Source organism: Populus alba, chromosome 1 (assembly GCF_005239225.2).
Source record: "Populus alba chromosome 1, ASM523922v2, whole genome shotgun sequence".
Lineage (NCBI taxonomy): Eukaryota > Viridiplantae > Streptophyta > Magnoliopsida > Malpighiales > Salicaceae > Populus > Populus alba.
In genome coordinates, this window is record NC_133284.1 from 14,103,860 (window position 1) to 14,118,757 (window position 14,898).

The following is a 14,898-nucleotide window of genomic DNA, read 5'->3' on the forward strand; positions in this document are numbered from 1 at the left end:
CGAGTCGAGATGTTTTCCTACTCTACGAAAAACGAAAACCTGATAATTAGCTAACTAAAGCAAACTATAAAGTCAATTCTCAAAAACAATAAATGTGAAAGGACTGAAATGAAAATAAAAAAACTTATGGTTATTAAAAAAAGGATGAAAAAAAACACAGTTTTGAGATAATATGATTAAACCAGTACCCTTTTTATCTCTTTAAGTGGGGATATAATCTATCTAGAGACACCTAACCTTGCTTTTGGTACGAAAGTTTTGAGATCAAGTAAACCTATTCTTCAAAACTAAACAGCTAGAACAGGCATGATCAGATGGGTGTTACTTGTCAGGATAAGCACCACCATTAGCAGGACAGTTTCAAAGAGCTCATGCAAACTACTTCACCAGGTGCAGCAGCTCCACAATGCTTTGTCTGAACCTCTCACTCAAGCTTCTTTCATCACTCTTCTTTTTCTTAATGCCTATAGTTTAACCTTTTAATTCTTTAGTTGATCCTCATTTGGGAAAGGAAAACATGAATCATCGAACAAATACTTGTTTAGCATCAGATAAGTAACATACCGTTGTGGAATAAACTTTCGTTGTGTCTGTTCGGAGGTGTCATGTCTAATGCATTTAATTGATCATAGATATTTCAGTACCATAAAAAACATGTTCTTATCGCCAATAATATTTCGTCCATAAGGTAGTAAAAACAAAGACCACTGGAGGTGGCCTTCTATTAGAAGGATCAGAATTCTTTCAACCTCCAAGGTGGCCTTCTATAATTAAACAAATAAAACTACGGATAAAAATTGAACGTAGCACCTAGTCAGCCTAAAATGAACAATCCAAACGGCTGGATTACAGCAATCTCTCTAAAGAACAGCGGACAATAACGAGGAACACTGGAGGTTGATCCCACATAAAGGGCTTACCCACAATCCTAATAGCATATTGCATCTTATATTATCACTCTCTTTCAATGCTTATATATAAAAAAAAAACAGTAGCAGCTAATGTTGATGTGCGTATATTTGAAGATAAAATTCATCATACCAATTAAGGGTGCAAAAATATAGATCAAAGCACATTCTGTAATCCCATGCCCTGGCAGGACAAAATTGCAGCAATGGCATCAGAAAATGCTATAGCCTGAAATAATTGGTAAAAAAACTGAAACATTGTAGTCTCATTTTAGCATATCAAATGTGGCATACACAAATTTTCACAAAGTGAGAGAAATTCAGTTCTTACAATTCTCTGCAGTCATGGTACTCGTTTGAAGAAGAAAAGAACCAGAGAATGACAGTATCCATGTTTTCTCATTTAAAAGTGGAGAGTCTGGGAAGCTTGTCCCTCAGGTAATACAATCTTGCCCTCCTAACCTTCCTGTGCTTAATTACTTTTATCTCCTTGATATTTGGCGAGTAGCTGTGGTAGTAAAAGAACCCATTAATCATGTCACAACCGCTAATTATTGAACCAGGAAAATTATGAAGTAACATTAGATAAACACGGTCAAAAGAAAACTTCAAGATTTTGGTGTTATGAGGACAAGGAAATTTGTTAGAAGCATCTTGATCATGATCATGAATCTACATGCTTGGCATTGCCTTATCTCTTGGCATCAACAGGATGGATGAGGAATGTGTCAAAAAACAAAAGCAGGGGAGCTTCTAACCTAGTGCCACTACTGTTTTCAAAGCTCAATGATTGCGATTTTATGAATAGAAATCCCAAGTGAATATGTACTAAATCTTTCAGTAATGTTTATTTCATTGCAGATCGCATAACAAGCTCATTAAAATCTTAACTACGCAAAAAAGATAAAAAAAAATTAACTTCCAACTTTACAGTGTCAAATATTCTTAGATTCATATAGCATTTCAAACAAATATAAATGGTATTATACACAGAATACTGAATAATAGTCAGCAGAAATTGTAAAAATCAGTGCTCTCATCCAAATGAAAGACAGTAGCAGTGTAATCACAGGTTTCATTTAGGAGTTACACAGAAGTTATTCAACTAATAAGATCATCTACGCAAACCAAACAAATAGCCAACATAGAACTGTAAGACAAGGCAAAAGGAGTACTCACAGTGGGAATACGATCTCAACTCCTATACCAGCAATAATCCTCCGAATTCTAATAGTTGTGTGGATACCAGCATTCTGCTTAGATATGACAATGCCTTTGTAAATGGACAGTCTACGCCTATTTTCAGGAACTTCCTGTAAATCAACCACATAAAATCACACCTCAAAAGAGTTTCATTTCACCACAAACCAAACATCAACAAGCTAATGCGAATAAGAACAATAATAGAAAGCAATTACCAATTTAATCTCCACTATATCCCCTGTCCTTATATCGGGAATCGGCCTTTCCATCTCTGAAGCCTCCACGGCTCTCTTATTCAAAATCTACTCAAATAAATCAATGAACAAAAAATTAAAAACAAAAGGCGATTGTTCTTAACATAATTACTCTAGAAGCAAACCCAGAACAGATCAAAGTAAGTACCCCAATTATATCTCCAAGCTTAACTCGAGGCTTTCTGGGTTCTTTCACAGCTCCTTCAACTTCAGCTTGAACTTCCTCTTCCTCACTCCCTTCTACAACTACTTCTTCCTCAACATTCTCAGTTTCTTCCACAACTTCTCCACCTCCAGACTCTGACTCGGCTCTCGTTACAAAACTCTGCCTCGCAAATTCCTTAAAAAATGCTTCATGATTCGAACTTAATGAGGTTGAAGAAACCCTAGAGACTGAAAATCTACTAGAAGAAGCTGAGTTGGAAAGATAAGAGCTGCGATTGATTGTTGAAGAAAAACCTAATTTCTTCGGGACATGAAACTGAGTAGGATTCCTGGGTATTACAGCAAGTGCCTGCAAACAGATACAAAAAAAAAAAAAAAAAGTAAAAGAAAATTGTATAAACATCGAAATGTTTTTGTGAATAGGTAAAGGAGAAGGAGTACCTGAGGGAGAATTTTAGAGCCCATGTTTTGAGAGGAAAAAACTATAATAATATGGAAGGGGGAGGAAAATTAAAGAGAAGGCATGTTCTTCGTTTAGGTGGGAGGAGGAATGCCTTATCCGTTGAATAAGAAGAGGGAGAGGGAGGGAGGGAGGGAGGATATGTCAGGTTGTTCTATCCCTTGTACACGTGTGACGTGTTTTATTTATTTGGTTTTTGGGCTTTATATTACGTTAATGGTGAGAGCCCAATTGGGCTCCATATTTCGGATATGGGCCGCACATAAAGCTCCTTTGGGCTAATGAATTGACATGTATTGTTAGGTTCCGGAGCCCTCCACGACTATTCATTGGCTCCAGCATAAAATGAAATGCTGGTGGCTTTGGCTCCAGCAGCATGAAAAATATTTGATATTTTTCAAATTTATTGAACCCCAAATATATAATCTTTTCACTTCATTAAATGCACAGTCTATCAAGAAATTTATTTATAAATATTTTATTTTTTTCGTGAGTAGGAGAAAAATACATTGTAATTGCATGATAATGTCTCCCATAGCAAAATTTCGATATTGGAAAAAAAAAAACTATGATTGTTTCCATGTAAAGAAGATATAGGATGGTGGACAACCGAGTTTTAAAGTAAATCAAATAGAAATTTATCTAGTGTACTTCAGTTGATTTGACAAGTATACCTATGACTTAATTGTTCCTTTCAAAACCTGATTTGCTTTAAAAATAAAACGATAATGATTTAATATATTTGTTTTTAATATTGGAATGACAATGTTTTAAATACACTCAAGTTAAACAAGTTTAACCTACCTAACTTTAACCTGTATCATACCCTTGCCCAGATTTATTAACCTTGTCTTTTGGATTCTATTTCTATTTAATTAAATAATTATAAAGAGAGACATTTGCAAGAAAGATAAAGAATAAAATTATGAAGAAGATTTATTTCTTTAATTAAAACTCTATTTTCTTGTTAATGCATATCTTTATTATTTTAATGAGAACATGTTTTTTTTTTTATTGTGAACATTATTTTTTAATAAAAAACTTGCATGATATCAAAAATAAATTTTAAAAATATTCAAATAAATTTCTAAATAATTTGCACAGAAAAGAAAAAAAAATGCTAAAATCATGTAAAAAACCAAAAAAAAAAATATAAAGAACATATTTTTTTTTTTTGAATATTCATGTGCACTATTTTTTATTTTTTATTTATGCATAAAAAAATAACATTATTAAAACCTATAATATTTTTTAAGATCCTGGGTTGTGGAAAAATTTATATGAGGAGTGCTAGGTTCGAGTAAGGTGCCCGAGTCTATTATAAGTGCAAATGGATTCGAGCCTGGACTTAAACACACTGAGTTCGGGCATGATAATCTAAACACACGAGGATGTTGGGGGTGCATGCCTACCACTCTTGGTGCTAGGTAACACGCCTTACATGGGTGTTTGTTTATTGGGATGCATTGTCATTTATGCACCTATGCTGGGAGCGTGAGCTCGGGCAATTTCTAATGCATGGACTCGAGTTCTTTATCAAAGCCCATGCTTTTTGGGAGCTGGGTTCGGGCTACCATGCCCAAGTCTATGTTCCTTAAATGTATTTTTTTTAAGATTTATTTGAGTTTATTTTAAAATATTTTTTTATATCCATGTTATTTAGATTTATAAGAAGTGCGGGTAACAAAACTAACAATACATAAAATGAAAAAATGAGAGAAATTATTTAAAATATTGAAATAAATACTCTTAAATCTTGTATAAAAATAAAATTGATACTAATTTTATTGTATCTAATAATAATTTTTTGAGAGAAGAAACATCAATGTCGAATAACACACGGTTGTGCTTATTATTTTCAAAAAACTTTTAATTTTTTTTGTTAAAAGTTAATTTTTTTAATATATTTTGAATTGTTATAATTTATTAATTTTAAAAAATAAAAAATAATTATTTTAATATAAAAAATATTTTAAAAAGTAATATGCACCCATTGCACTTCGTTAGGATCGCGGCTATAAAATGACACATCCTATTTTAGGGGAGAGCCACATGCCACGCGGAAATAAGAAAGGTCAGCGTAAGCATATTAACTGCTTTCTAGGAGTTGTGTCATCACGGTTGACTGCATCTGCGTGGCACCAAAAAGCGTATAATTCCAGTTTCGAATTCCCACCTCTCGCCACGTGCCCTCCGTTTCCTTCTGCCCTGCCCTCCCGCCCTCCTTGCTCTCTCTTTCCTCTCCCGCCATTCTCTCCCTTCCTCTCGTCTCTCACATAACATAACCCCTCTCTCGCTCCAACACCAGAACTTGAGGAAACCCGCATCCTCACACACTCTCTTGACTCTCGAACTTAATGAATTCAACAACTACAGATTGATACACGCTGGAAGCTGCCCTCTCGACCATTCATTGCTATCAAAACAAAATCTTATTTGTTTCTTGCTAGTAGGCGATTTTCTTGAGGATTTGATTCTGTTTCTTGGAATATACGTGCTATTGCTTTTATTCATGGCAATATCTGTTTTCTTTCTCGAAGAATGTGGTAATATCTAGTATGCTCTGTCTTGGTTTAGTGATTGGGTAATCCTGTTTGTGAATTTAGAGATGGCTAATAATTTAGACGCAATGAGGAAAATCCCACCTGGGATTTGGCTTATAAGGAAAATAAGAGGCAAAGACTGTAGTCTTAAGACACATAGATACATGGTTTTGTTGGTTACTTTTATTGCATATACTAGTTACCATGCATCAAGAAAACCCAGTAGCATAGTCAAGAGTGCATTGGATCCTGAACCCAACAAGACCACAAATGTGCACCCTTGGCCAATTGGAAGTGTCTTTGTTAAAGATGAATTCTTGAATGAAAACAAGGATAAGTTTGGACATAAAGGTTGGGAACCATTTAATGGGAAAGATGGGACAGAGAAATTGGGTTTGATTGATGTTGCATTTCTTGCTTGTTATTCCTTGGGAATGTTTGGTGCTGGCCATTTAGGGGATACATTGGATTTGAGGTTGTTTTTGACTTGTGGGATGATTGGTAGTGGAATTTTTGTGGGGTTATTTGGTATGGGATACTTTTGGAGCATTCATGTTTTCGGGTTTTATTTGGTTATGCAAATGGTTGCTGGGTTGTTTCAAGCCACGGGTTGGCCTTCTGTTGTGGCTGTGATTGGTAATTGGTTTGGGAAAAGGAAGAGAGGGTTAATAATGGGTATTTGGAATGCACATACTTCAGTTGGGAATATTACTGGCTCTCTTATTGCTGCAAGTGTTTTGGAGTACGGTTGGGGATGGTCTTTTATTGCTCCGGGCACATTTATTGCAATAGCAGGGATATTGGTTTTCTTGTTCTTAGCTGCTTATCCTGAGGATATTGGATTTCCTTGCCCAGCAAGGGCAGAGGCAGTGCCTCGTGATGGAGAAGCTCAGACACAGAATGAAGGTACTGTGGAAGAGGGGAAGAGTACTCCCATCCGAGACAGATCCGGGGCTAGGAGAAGTGTTGGGCTTCTTGAAGCTTGCTTGATACCAGGAGTGATACCATTTGCATTTTGCCTGTTCTTCTCCAAGCTCGTGGCTTACACATTTTTGTATTGGTTGCCGTTTTATTTGAGTCAGACAGGTATCATCATGCATCCAATTTCTGCTATTAGAAATTTGTATTTCATTGGTTGCTAACCTTGTTTCTTGAATAAGATTTTGTTTGCTGGTTTGTGCTATATTGTTCTTGGATTTTGACTAGCAATACAGAAAGGATTTCAAGTTGTAGGGATTCAATAATTCGCTACAATTAATCAAGCATCAAGCTAGCCATGAAGGGCTCTTAGGGGCTAAGATCTCGTCTGTGAACTTAATGATTTTACTCAGTAGGGAGCACCTATTTCATCACTCAATCTGTTGAGTGCTTGATTATCTCCTTTTTGCTCAAATGAGATTTCCTCACTCTGCAGCTTTCACTTGAAATGATTTATCAAAGAAAGTAAATAAAAAAAAAAAAAATGAGGGGGGAAGGGGGGTGGGGTTTATTTTACTAATGGAGGCTGTCAGAACAATTCCGGAAGCCCGGAACATGTTTTTGACCGTAGGTTGGACAGTTGTGTGGCCTGTTTGAAACAATGCTGTATGATGGATCACGTGAACAATTTGTGACTCGCCTGTTTAATTCGTTCTCTGCTACTGTGACATCACATTTATCATATGTTGAAAACAAAGTTTTGATTAGTCCTTTATCAATTCTTATTGAAGCATTACGTAAGAGAAGAGTTATGGTCATCATTTTATCTTCGTTTAACTAAAATATCGACTTTAAAGTTTAAATTAAAATGTGTTGTATTCTGCAATTTCTTGTTGACATTTTAAATTCTAACATGTCATCTGCTTTCGTACCAGTTTCACTTTACTATATCTGTTGACATGCTTATCAGTTCATCTTGAGGACTTGTTGCAAACGGTTAAATCTTGTTACATCATGTTGCACATAGCTTTTGGGGACCATTATAAAAAGTAGTTTCAAACTTCCAGTTGCAAGTTTGAAATAGTAATAGATTGTGGTACAATTGTTTGACTAATAAAAATTCCCAGTTCAGTCATGCAGGGGTTATGAGAATGGTCATGTAGCCTCACTATAGAGCTGCTTTGCCACTTGTTACTAATATTGAGAAGTAGAACATGAGGCTAGCTAGGCTTGAGGAAGTAGATGAAACTCATTACTGAAATCCTTATATATCAAATAAGATCAAGCATGTAATCTGCATAAGGATATTGTCACTGGAACAGAGCATTCACAGTAATTGGCGATGTTTACTTGTGAACCCTTATATTTGTCAAAATAAGTATTTGCAGCTGTCAGAAATCTTTACAAGATGATCCTGTTCTGTGGACTTAAGAGTCCAAGTTTTTTTAACTGCAGAAATTGGTGGAGAATACATGTCTGTGAAGTCAGCTGGAAATCTCTCAACCCTGTTTGATGTGGGGGGTATTGTTGGTGGAATTCTTGCTGGCCATATTTCTGATAAACTTAGAGCTCGGGCTATCACAGCAGCCAGTTTCATGTATGCTGCAATTCCTTCTATGCTTTTATACCGCTTATATGGGAATCTATCACGGACTGTGAACATTGTACTCATGATGATTGCTGGCCTGTTCATAAATGGGCCATATGCACTTATCACAACTGCAGTATCTGCTGACCTTGGCACGCACAGTTCTCTTAGAGGGGATTCTCGAGCCCTGGCAACAGTGACCGCCATAATTGATGGTACTGGATCCATTGGTGCAGCTCTTGGTCCTCTTCTCACTGGGTTCCTTTCAACAAAAGGATGGGATACAGTTTTTGTGATGCTGATGCTCGGTGCTCTTATTGCGGGGCTTCTTTTATCACGCCAGGTTGTCGTTGAAATTAATGAGAAAGCTTGTAAATCGATGCGTTCATCCAGTGGACAGAAAAGTTCTGAAGGTAATGCAATGAACTGACTGAGATAATCCCCCTCACAACACACACTGGCACAGACAGAGTACAGTTATATATAACTTTTTATCTGAGTCCGTAAGGTTTATTTGAGTTAAATACTACTTACCTAGCATAACCCAAGTTCCATGAGAATGACAAAAACAAGAAAATAATAATAATAGAAAACTCAATCTTGAGGAAATTGCTGATGTGATAAATCGGCCAAAAATGAAGAAGGTCAACTGTGGTTCTAAATATGTTAACGCATGGTCTCTTTGAGCTTCGTTCTCCTTCTATCACTTATAAGTTAGGATTAAACCACATTGCATTTCAGTAAAAGAACTCAATTTTGGTTTTCTTTTTCTACGTCTTGTCTTAGGCCCCACATCCTTCATATAAAGCTTCAAGCAACTAATAGTTTGAAAGGGTGAGTATATGAGGTACAAACAATTTTCCTGGCATGTCTATCTATGGGTTAGCTATCCTGAGAGATTCTGAAATCCACATTAATCTCAAGTTATAGGCCAGTAAACCTTGTATGGCAATACAACTTCCATGGAATTCTGAACTGGAGAAAATATTCTGTATTTTTATAATACGTGGTTCTCAGCATCCACAAGCCTATTGATGGTCCTGTGAAGAAGAGTTAATGGTTTGAAGTGGTAGGAGTAAGAAACGGTAGGTGGTGGGAGGGATAGAATATATGATGATGCCTGCTAGTAAAATTCATTTAGTATAACGTTAACCCAATACAGGAAGTTCAATCCAAGGTAAAATTGTATGGAGGTATTTACTTTTGTAGCTGACTCCAACTAGTTTGGGAATGAGTAGTAGTTAAAAGTAAACTAAAAGTGATACATTTTTTCACTTTGCTTCTATGATTCTTATTTGGTCACTGCTAATCATTTCAATTCTTTCAGTGGCAGAACTGAATTTCCTGCCTCCAGCTCCACTCATGTCATTGTATAATGGTTTCTTCTATACAAGGACATCAAGTCTAAATAATCTGTGCTCTCCATTTGTTTTGCAGCTCCTCCATCTCAACCACTTCTAAGTGATCAAAGATGAAAACCAGGTATAACCTCATGAAGCTCTTCCAACACGAGTTAATCAAGAACAAAGTTACAAGACAGGCTTATTAGACTACTCAATTATTTGTCTTCAATAATGGGCTCGAAGATATGTTTCTGTAAAATCTTGATAGATATGGATATGGTTAGTAGTGCTCTTTTTTCTGCAAGATGAATACTACTGATGAAGTATATGCCTGGTATGTCTATTTTGGTTTGAAGGACCCTGAGTGTAAACTGACAGAAGATGGAATCCACTGTTTGTAAATTGTCACCATTTATACAGAGCACCCGGTTAATTAGTGTAACGTTGAACGTATATGTTAAGGTGCATTCCTGTGAAATACGAGAGCAAGTTTATACTTGCAATAGCTAGCAACTGAGACATATCCATCAACCTGGATCATGAGTCCTGGAATTATAAATAATCCCATCTTGCATTTATCTCATCAGATGTGTCTTGCTGGGTTCAGGAAAAAAAAATTCAATAAATCTCTCTCTTTTTTGTCTTCACTGGAAAAGAAACACTATGAAGTGAAGCTATAAACTTTAAAGCCATGATCAATTACGCTATAAATCAATTCTTATGTCATTGTTTCTTATTTCTTTTATAGGCTATTTCATCCAATTTTTGCTTTTCTCCAAATTCGTTTGTGTAATTAATGAGTCAATATAGAAGAATTATAGCACATATAAAAGGATAGTATAAAAGAGTTTAAGTTAAATGGTCTAGTTGTAGCCAATCTCATAATTATTAGGAATTTATATAATTATTAATTTTAGAGTTTTAAAAAATTAATTAAGAACGTATAAACTGATCTGCATACTTACAAATAAAAATAAAAATAAAGTCTCTAAATGGTTCTTTTAACAGTGGGTTGCAGCTGTTGTCAATATTGTGATTCCCGTGAAACAAGTCTGGACCAATGTGGGGCAGACTGACAATTAGCAAGTATGATTAATAATTATGAGCGAGAGAAGCTTCAGCCTCTATATGCGGGTATTTTATCATAAGACTTTATGGACAATAAAACAAGAACATAGTTACACAATCACAGAATATTGTTTGTTTTAAGAGTTATTTCTCGTTCAAATTAAATTATACCAAAATTTTATGAAAATATAATAATCAAGAAATAAAATTCTAAGATTTAATAGTTAATAAAAAAGAGAGGAGATACAATGATACGATAAGAAAGAGAAATGAAGAGGAAAAAATGAAAGAAAGAAGGGATAACCCAGAACACACCCAGATTATTTAAGATGATATAGAACACAAAAATCATTTGAAGTCGACATTAAGGTTATGTGGGTGCATGAGGGGTACCGAGTCCTGAGAGAGTTAATAGGATCAAATGATCCAGTTCGTTCACTTGTAACGATGGAAGTGTTGACTTGTCTTCCGCAAATTATGGTTTTTAATTCAGTTTGTGTTTGCAATTCCACCAATACCATCTCCAACATTATCCACTTCACCTGGTTCCTATGTCCTTTCGTCGATCCGCTATAAATCATCCATCAATATTTCATCTTTAGTGGCTGCAAATTAGTGGTGTGTAGAATCATAAAGAAACAATGGAGTTGGGAGAGGGACTATGTAAGCTGAAAAGGATGGATTTTGAGAGCGGACCTTTTCATCAGTTTGAGCAGGAGATTTCTGCGGCCCTTGATTATATTTGTCGCTCTCAGATTGAGCTAGTTGCTTGTGATTATTTCTTACACGTGAGCAGAAGAGATTGCTTCACGATTTTAGCATAATTGAAAAGGTTGATTTGGCAGGTGGAGATGATCTATGTTACAGCTTTTGCATCTTCCTCGATGTATCTTCCTCCTCTGCAGCACAGGAAAATGTTACATTAATGTTAGTACATGACAGTTCAACCATGAAAGATTTAACAAAACATAGAATTTGGATCAATTCTACCCAACATATATGGATGAAAAGGTTCATACGTAACGTTCATCATGGTTTTAATCTGAGGCCAAGGCAAAAGTACATCTATTTTTTCAGTTTTCTATCGTGTTTTGTTGCTTTCTTTGTTTTCATTATTTCCTTTTGTTTCTTCAGTTTTAGATGATGCCATGTTAGGAATGAGCATTGAAAGAAGATTTTTCATGGTTTTGCACTAGCATGTTTAGGTGCTTCACACCTTTTCTCTTTCGAAACTCTTCAACACACCCTAACTAGCAAGGAGGGAACAGTCTATCCCCTTCTTGGCGCTTCCCACTGGCTGTAAAACATGTTCTGAAGTTTTTCTCACTTCATGCAAGGTTTATTTCGTTTTCTCATCTTTTTGAGCTTCAGTGTTATCTGCTTTGGTTGTTTGCATTTATTGCATTGTCATTATTATTAGGTTCAAAGGTAAATCATAATTATTGATTTATACAGAACTGTCCACACTAGTGGAATTTGCAGAACTGTCCACACTAATGATTGAGGAGAAGATGTGGGAGGAGCTATGCCTGATTGGTGGTCTCTGCAGTAGTGGAATTCGCAGATCTGTCCACACTTGTAGGTGGCTGAAGATGGTCAGTAGGAACAATATTTGTAGGTGTTAAAATGGTGGTAACAGAGGTAAGGGAAGAGGGTGAAGGAAGTATACCTAAGGAATAATTGGAGGCATCTAGGATTGGATGCGAAATAGTCAGCCATGGGGTGCTATCAGGCTGGTCTGGAGATGGTTTGCCGAGAATTGAGAGACTCAAACAACCTTGTGATTCATGTTGGAAAAACTAATATATAAAGAACAAATTATTGTTGATGAACTAAGAAAAAGAACAAAGAACAAAGAACAAAGAACAAAGAACAAAGTCTAAAGTCTTTACAATTGAAAGAACAAGGAGCAGAAAATGTCTCTATTGGTTACTGCCATCCCCAGTGTTTTATTTATAGAAGGAAACAAACATTACAGAAAAATAAAACACTAAAGAAACGTACTAGCTATGTTCTTCTTTATCAAAGAAGTTGTATAACAAGCTAGTCTAATCCTAGATAAGCTTAAACAAATGAATTGAAAGAAACATCCTAATCTAGATAATGCTATCAGCTAACAAATAGATAGCTATCAGCTAACAGATAAATAGCAATGTAGTAGATTACTACTAAGTAATCCTATTCCAGCTTTGGTACCAAACTTCAACACTCCTCCTTGGTTCCAAAGCTACACATTCCAATTCTTCCTTTCAGATCTTCAAACTTCTTTCCTGTTTCTAGTTCAACTGTTGCTTTGAATTTAACAAACTCAGCAAACACATAAGATTTTGATTTCAAAAAGTAAATCCAGCAGAATCTACTATAATCATCAACAAATAAAAGAAAATACTTTGAATCATTCAATGATTCATTATGCATCGGCCCACACACATCTGTGTGTACAAGCTGGAGTTTTGACAGTGCTTTGAATGCATTGTCAAGAAAAACAACTCTAGTTTGTTTTCCTAACTGATAGGCTTCACAAATACTCTTTTGTTCCTGTATATCTGGTAAATCGTGAGTCATCTGCAGGTCAGCTATTTTCTTTAAAGTTGCATAATTGAAGTGCCCCAACCGTTTGTGCCAAAGAATAGATTCATTGTCTTCACAAGTGTTAGCACTCAAACATACTTCTTTCCAATCAACATTAAAACTTCTGTTCATCATTTTAGCAGAAAGCAGTAGCACTCCATTTTTATCTTTAATATCACATACTCCATCATTAAAGAATATTGAGTAACCAGATTCAATTAATTGTCCCACACTAACTAGATTCTGATTGATCTTAGGCACACATAAAGAACATTTTTAAGAGTTTTTGTACCCTGATAAAGTTTCTACTTCAATTGCTCCTTTTCCTTCAACCTTCACATAGTCTCCATTCCCAATTCTAACTCTAGATAGATAGCTTTTATCCAAATCTTTGAATAAGCTCAGATCTGCAGTCATGTGATTAGTGCAGCCACTATCAATAAGCCATGATGAGTCATTTGCCTTGGCTGTGTTACACATCTCCTGTATTGTAGCCATGAATAAAAAATCTTCCTCCACTTTTGAACTCTCGGCTACTTGAGCTTGTTTTTCTGGTTCTGCTTTATTTTTGCAAAATCTTTGAATGTGACCAAATTGCTTGCAGTTTCGGCATTGTGCATTCTTGAGCCAACACCAGGCTTCAAGATGATTTGTTTTCTGACAGAATTTGCAAGCAGGAAAATGTTCTTTCTTCTCTTTCCCTTCAGTGAAGATGTTGTTGTTCTGTTGCCAGTTATTGGATTGCCAGCCTCTCCCTTTTTCTCTTTTTTCTTCTTGATTGTTTCTGTAAAAATTCTTAGCCCGACTCTTCTCCTTGTAAACTGCAACAAGAGCTCCTTCACTTGATCCTTCTTGTCTATATGCTTGCCTTTGCTCCACAGCTTGTAATGCATTCACCAATTCTTGCAGGCTTATCTCAGAAAAATCTTTAGAATCTTCTAAAGAACAGATTTTGTGTTCAAACTTTTCTGGCAAACTCACTAGGACTTTCTCTACAATTCTAGAGTCTGGAAAATCTTCTCCCAAGAGTCTTACTTGATTCACAAGTTTTGAAATTTGAGAAGAGAAATCTTTGATGCTCTCATTTTCTTTCATCTTCAGACCTTCGAATTGTCTTCTCAGATTCAGAATTTGCATCCTTCTTGACTTCTCATCACCATGGAACTCTGCTTTTAATTTATCCCATGTTTCCTTGGCAGATTTGCATGCCATGATCCTCGTGAAGATGTCTTCACTTACAGCATTATGAAGACAAGAAAGAGCTTTGAATCTCTTTGCCTTTTCTTCATTAAAGAACTTCATCTGTGCAATTGTGGGATTGTTGCCTAGAGGAGTAGGTTGCTTATCACTTTCCACTATCTCCCATAAATCAAGAGCTTTGAGATAGGTTTCCATTTTTACAGCCCACACACCAAAGTTCTGCCCCGTAAACAGTGGTGTTTTTGCTGGAAAATTTGCAGAATCCATTGCTTTAAAAAAAACTCACTTAATCTCTCGTGTATCACTCACAAACCCTCAAAGTAAAACTTTGATTTATCCTCACAGTACTCTCGTGTTTCTCACTCACAAAGAATCCCTTCAAAGATCAGAAAAGAGCTCTGATACCAATTGTTGGAAAAACTAATATATAAAGAACAAATTATTGTTGATGAACTAAGAAAAAGAACAAAGAACAAAGAACAAAGAACAAAGAACAAAGTCTAAAGTCTTTACAATTGAAAGAACAAGGAGCAGAAAATGTCTCTATTGGTTACTGCCATCCCCAGTGTTTTATTTATAGAAGGAAACAAACATTACAGAAAAATAAAACACTAAAGAAACGTACTAGCTATGTTCTTCTTTATCAAAGAAGTTGTATAACAAGCTAGTCTAATCCT

General features: G+C 35.7%; 3 protein-coding genes across 6 annotated transcripts; 1 reads left to right on the forward strand and 2 right to left on the reverse strand.

Annotated features, from left to right (window-relative positions):
* Positions 1–641: 641 nt before the first annotated feature.
* On the reverse strand, positions 642–3,143 carry LOC118039148 (large ribosomal subunit protein bL19c). Of its 4 annotated transcripts, none has more exons than XR_004685890.2 (6): positions 2,972–3,143; positions 2,514–2,879; positions 2,327–2,413; positions 2,088–2,221; positions 1,240–1,416; positions 642–1,092 (listed from the first exon to the last, which is right to left on the reverse strand). XR_004685890.2 is itself a non-coding variant. In XM_035045760.2 (5 exons), the coding sequence occupies exons 1-5, from the start codon at positions 2,993–2,995 to the stop codon at positions 1,308–1,310; spliced, it is 720 nt and encodes a 239-aa protein (XP_034901651.1). In that variant the 5' UTR covers positions 2,996–3,143; the 3' UTR covers positions 1,147–1,307. The 4 variants fall into 4 exon arrangements, 1 of the variants encoding a protein (XP_034901651.1); XR_004685892.2 differs by having other exon boundaries at positions 642–1,137; XR_004685891.2 differs by having other exon boundaries at positions 993–1,158.
* Positions 3,144–5,171: 2,028 nt separating this feature from the next.
* LOC118039149 (putative glycerol-3-phosphate transporter 4) lies at positions 5,172–10,046 on the forward strand. The gene is made up of 3 exons (XM_035045761.2): positions 5,172–6,619; positions 7,907–8,452; positions 9,477–10,046. Exons 1-3 carry the CDS (start codon positions 5,599–5,601, stop codon positions 9,512–9,514), a joined length of 1,605 nt encoding a protein of 534 aa, XP_034901652.1. The 5' UTR covers positions 5,172–5,598; the 3' UTR covers positions 9,515–10,046.
* A 3,251-nt stretch (positions 10,047–13,297) lies between these two features.
* On the reverse strand, positions 13,298–14,488 carry LOC140956139 (uncharacterized). Its single transcript, XM_073412607.1, has 2 exons — positions 14,125–14,488; positions 13,298–14,028 (listed from the first exon to the last, which is right to left on the reverse strand). Exons 1-2 carry the CDS (start codon positions 14,486–14,488, stop codon positions 13,298–13,300), a joined length of 1,095 nt encoding a protein of 364 aa, XP_073268708.1.
* Between the last annotated feature and the right edge of the window lie 410 nt (positions 14,489–14,898).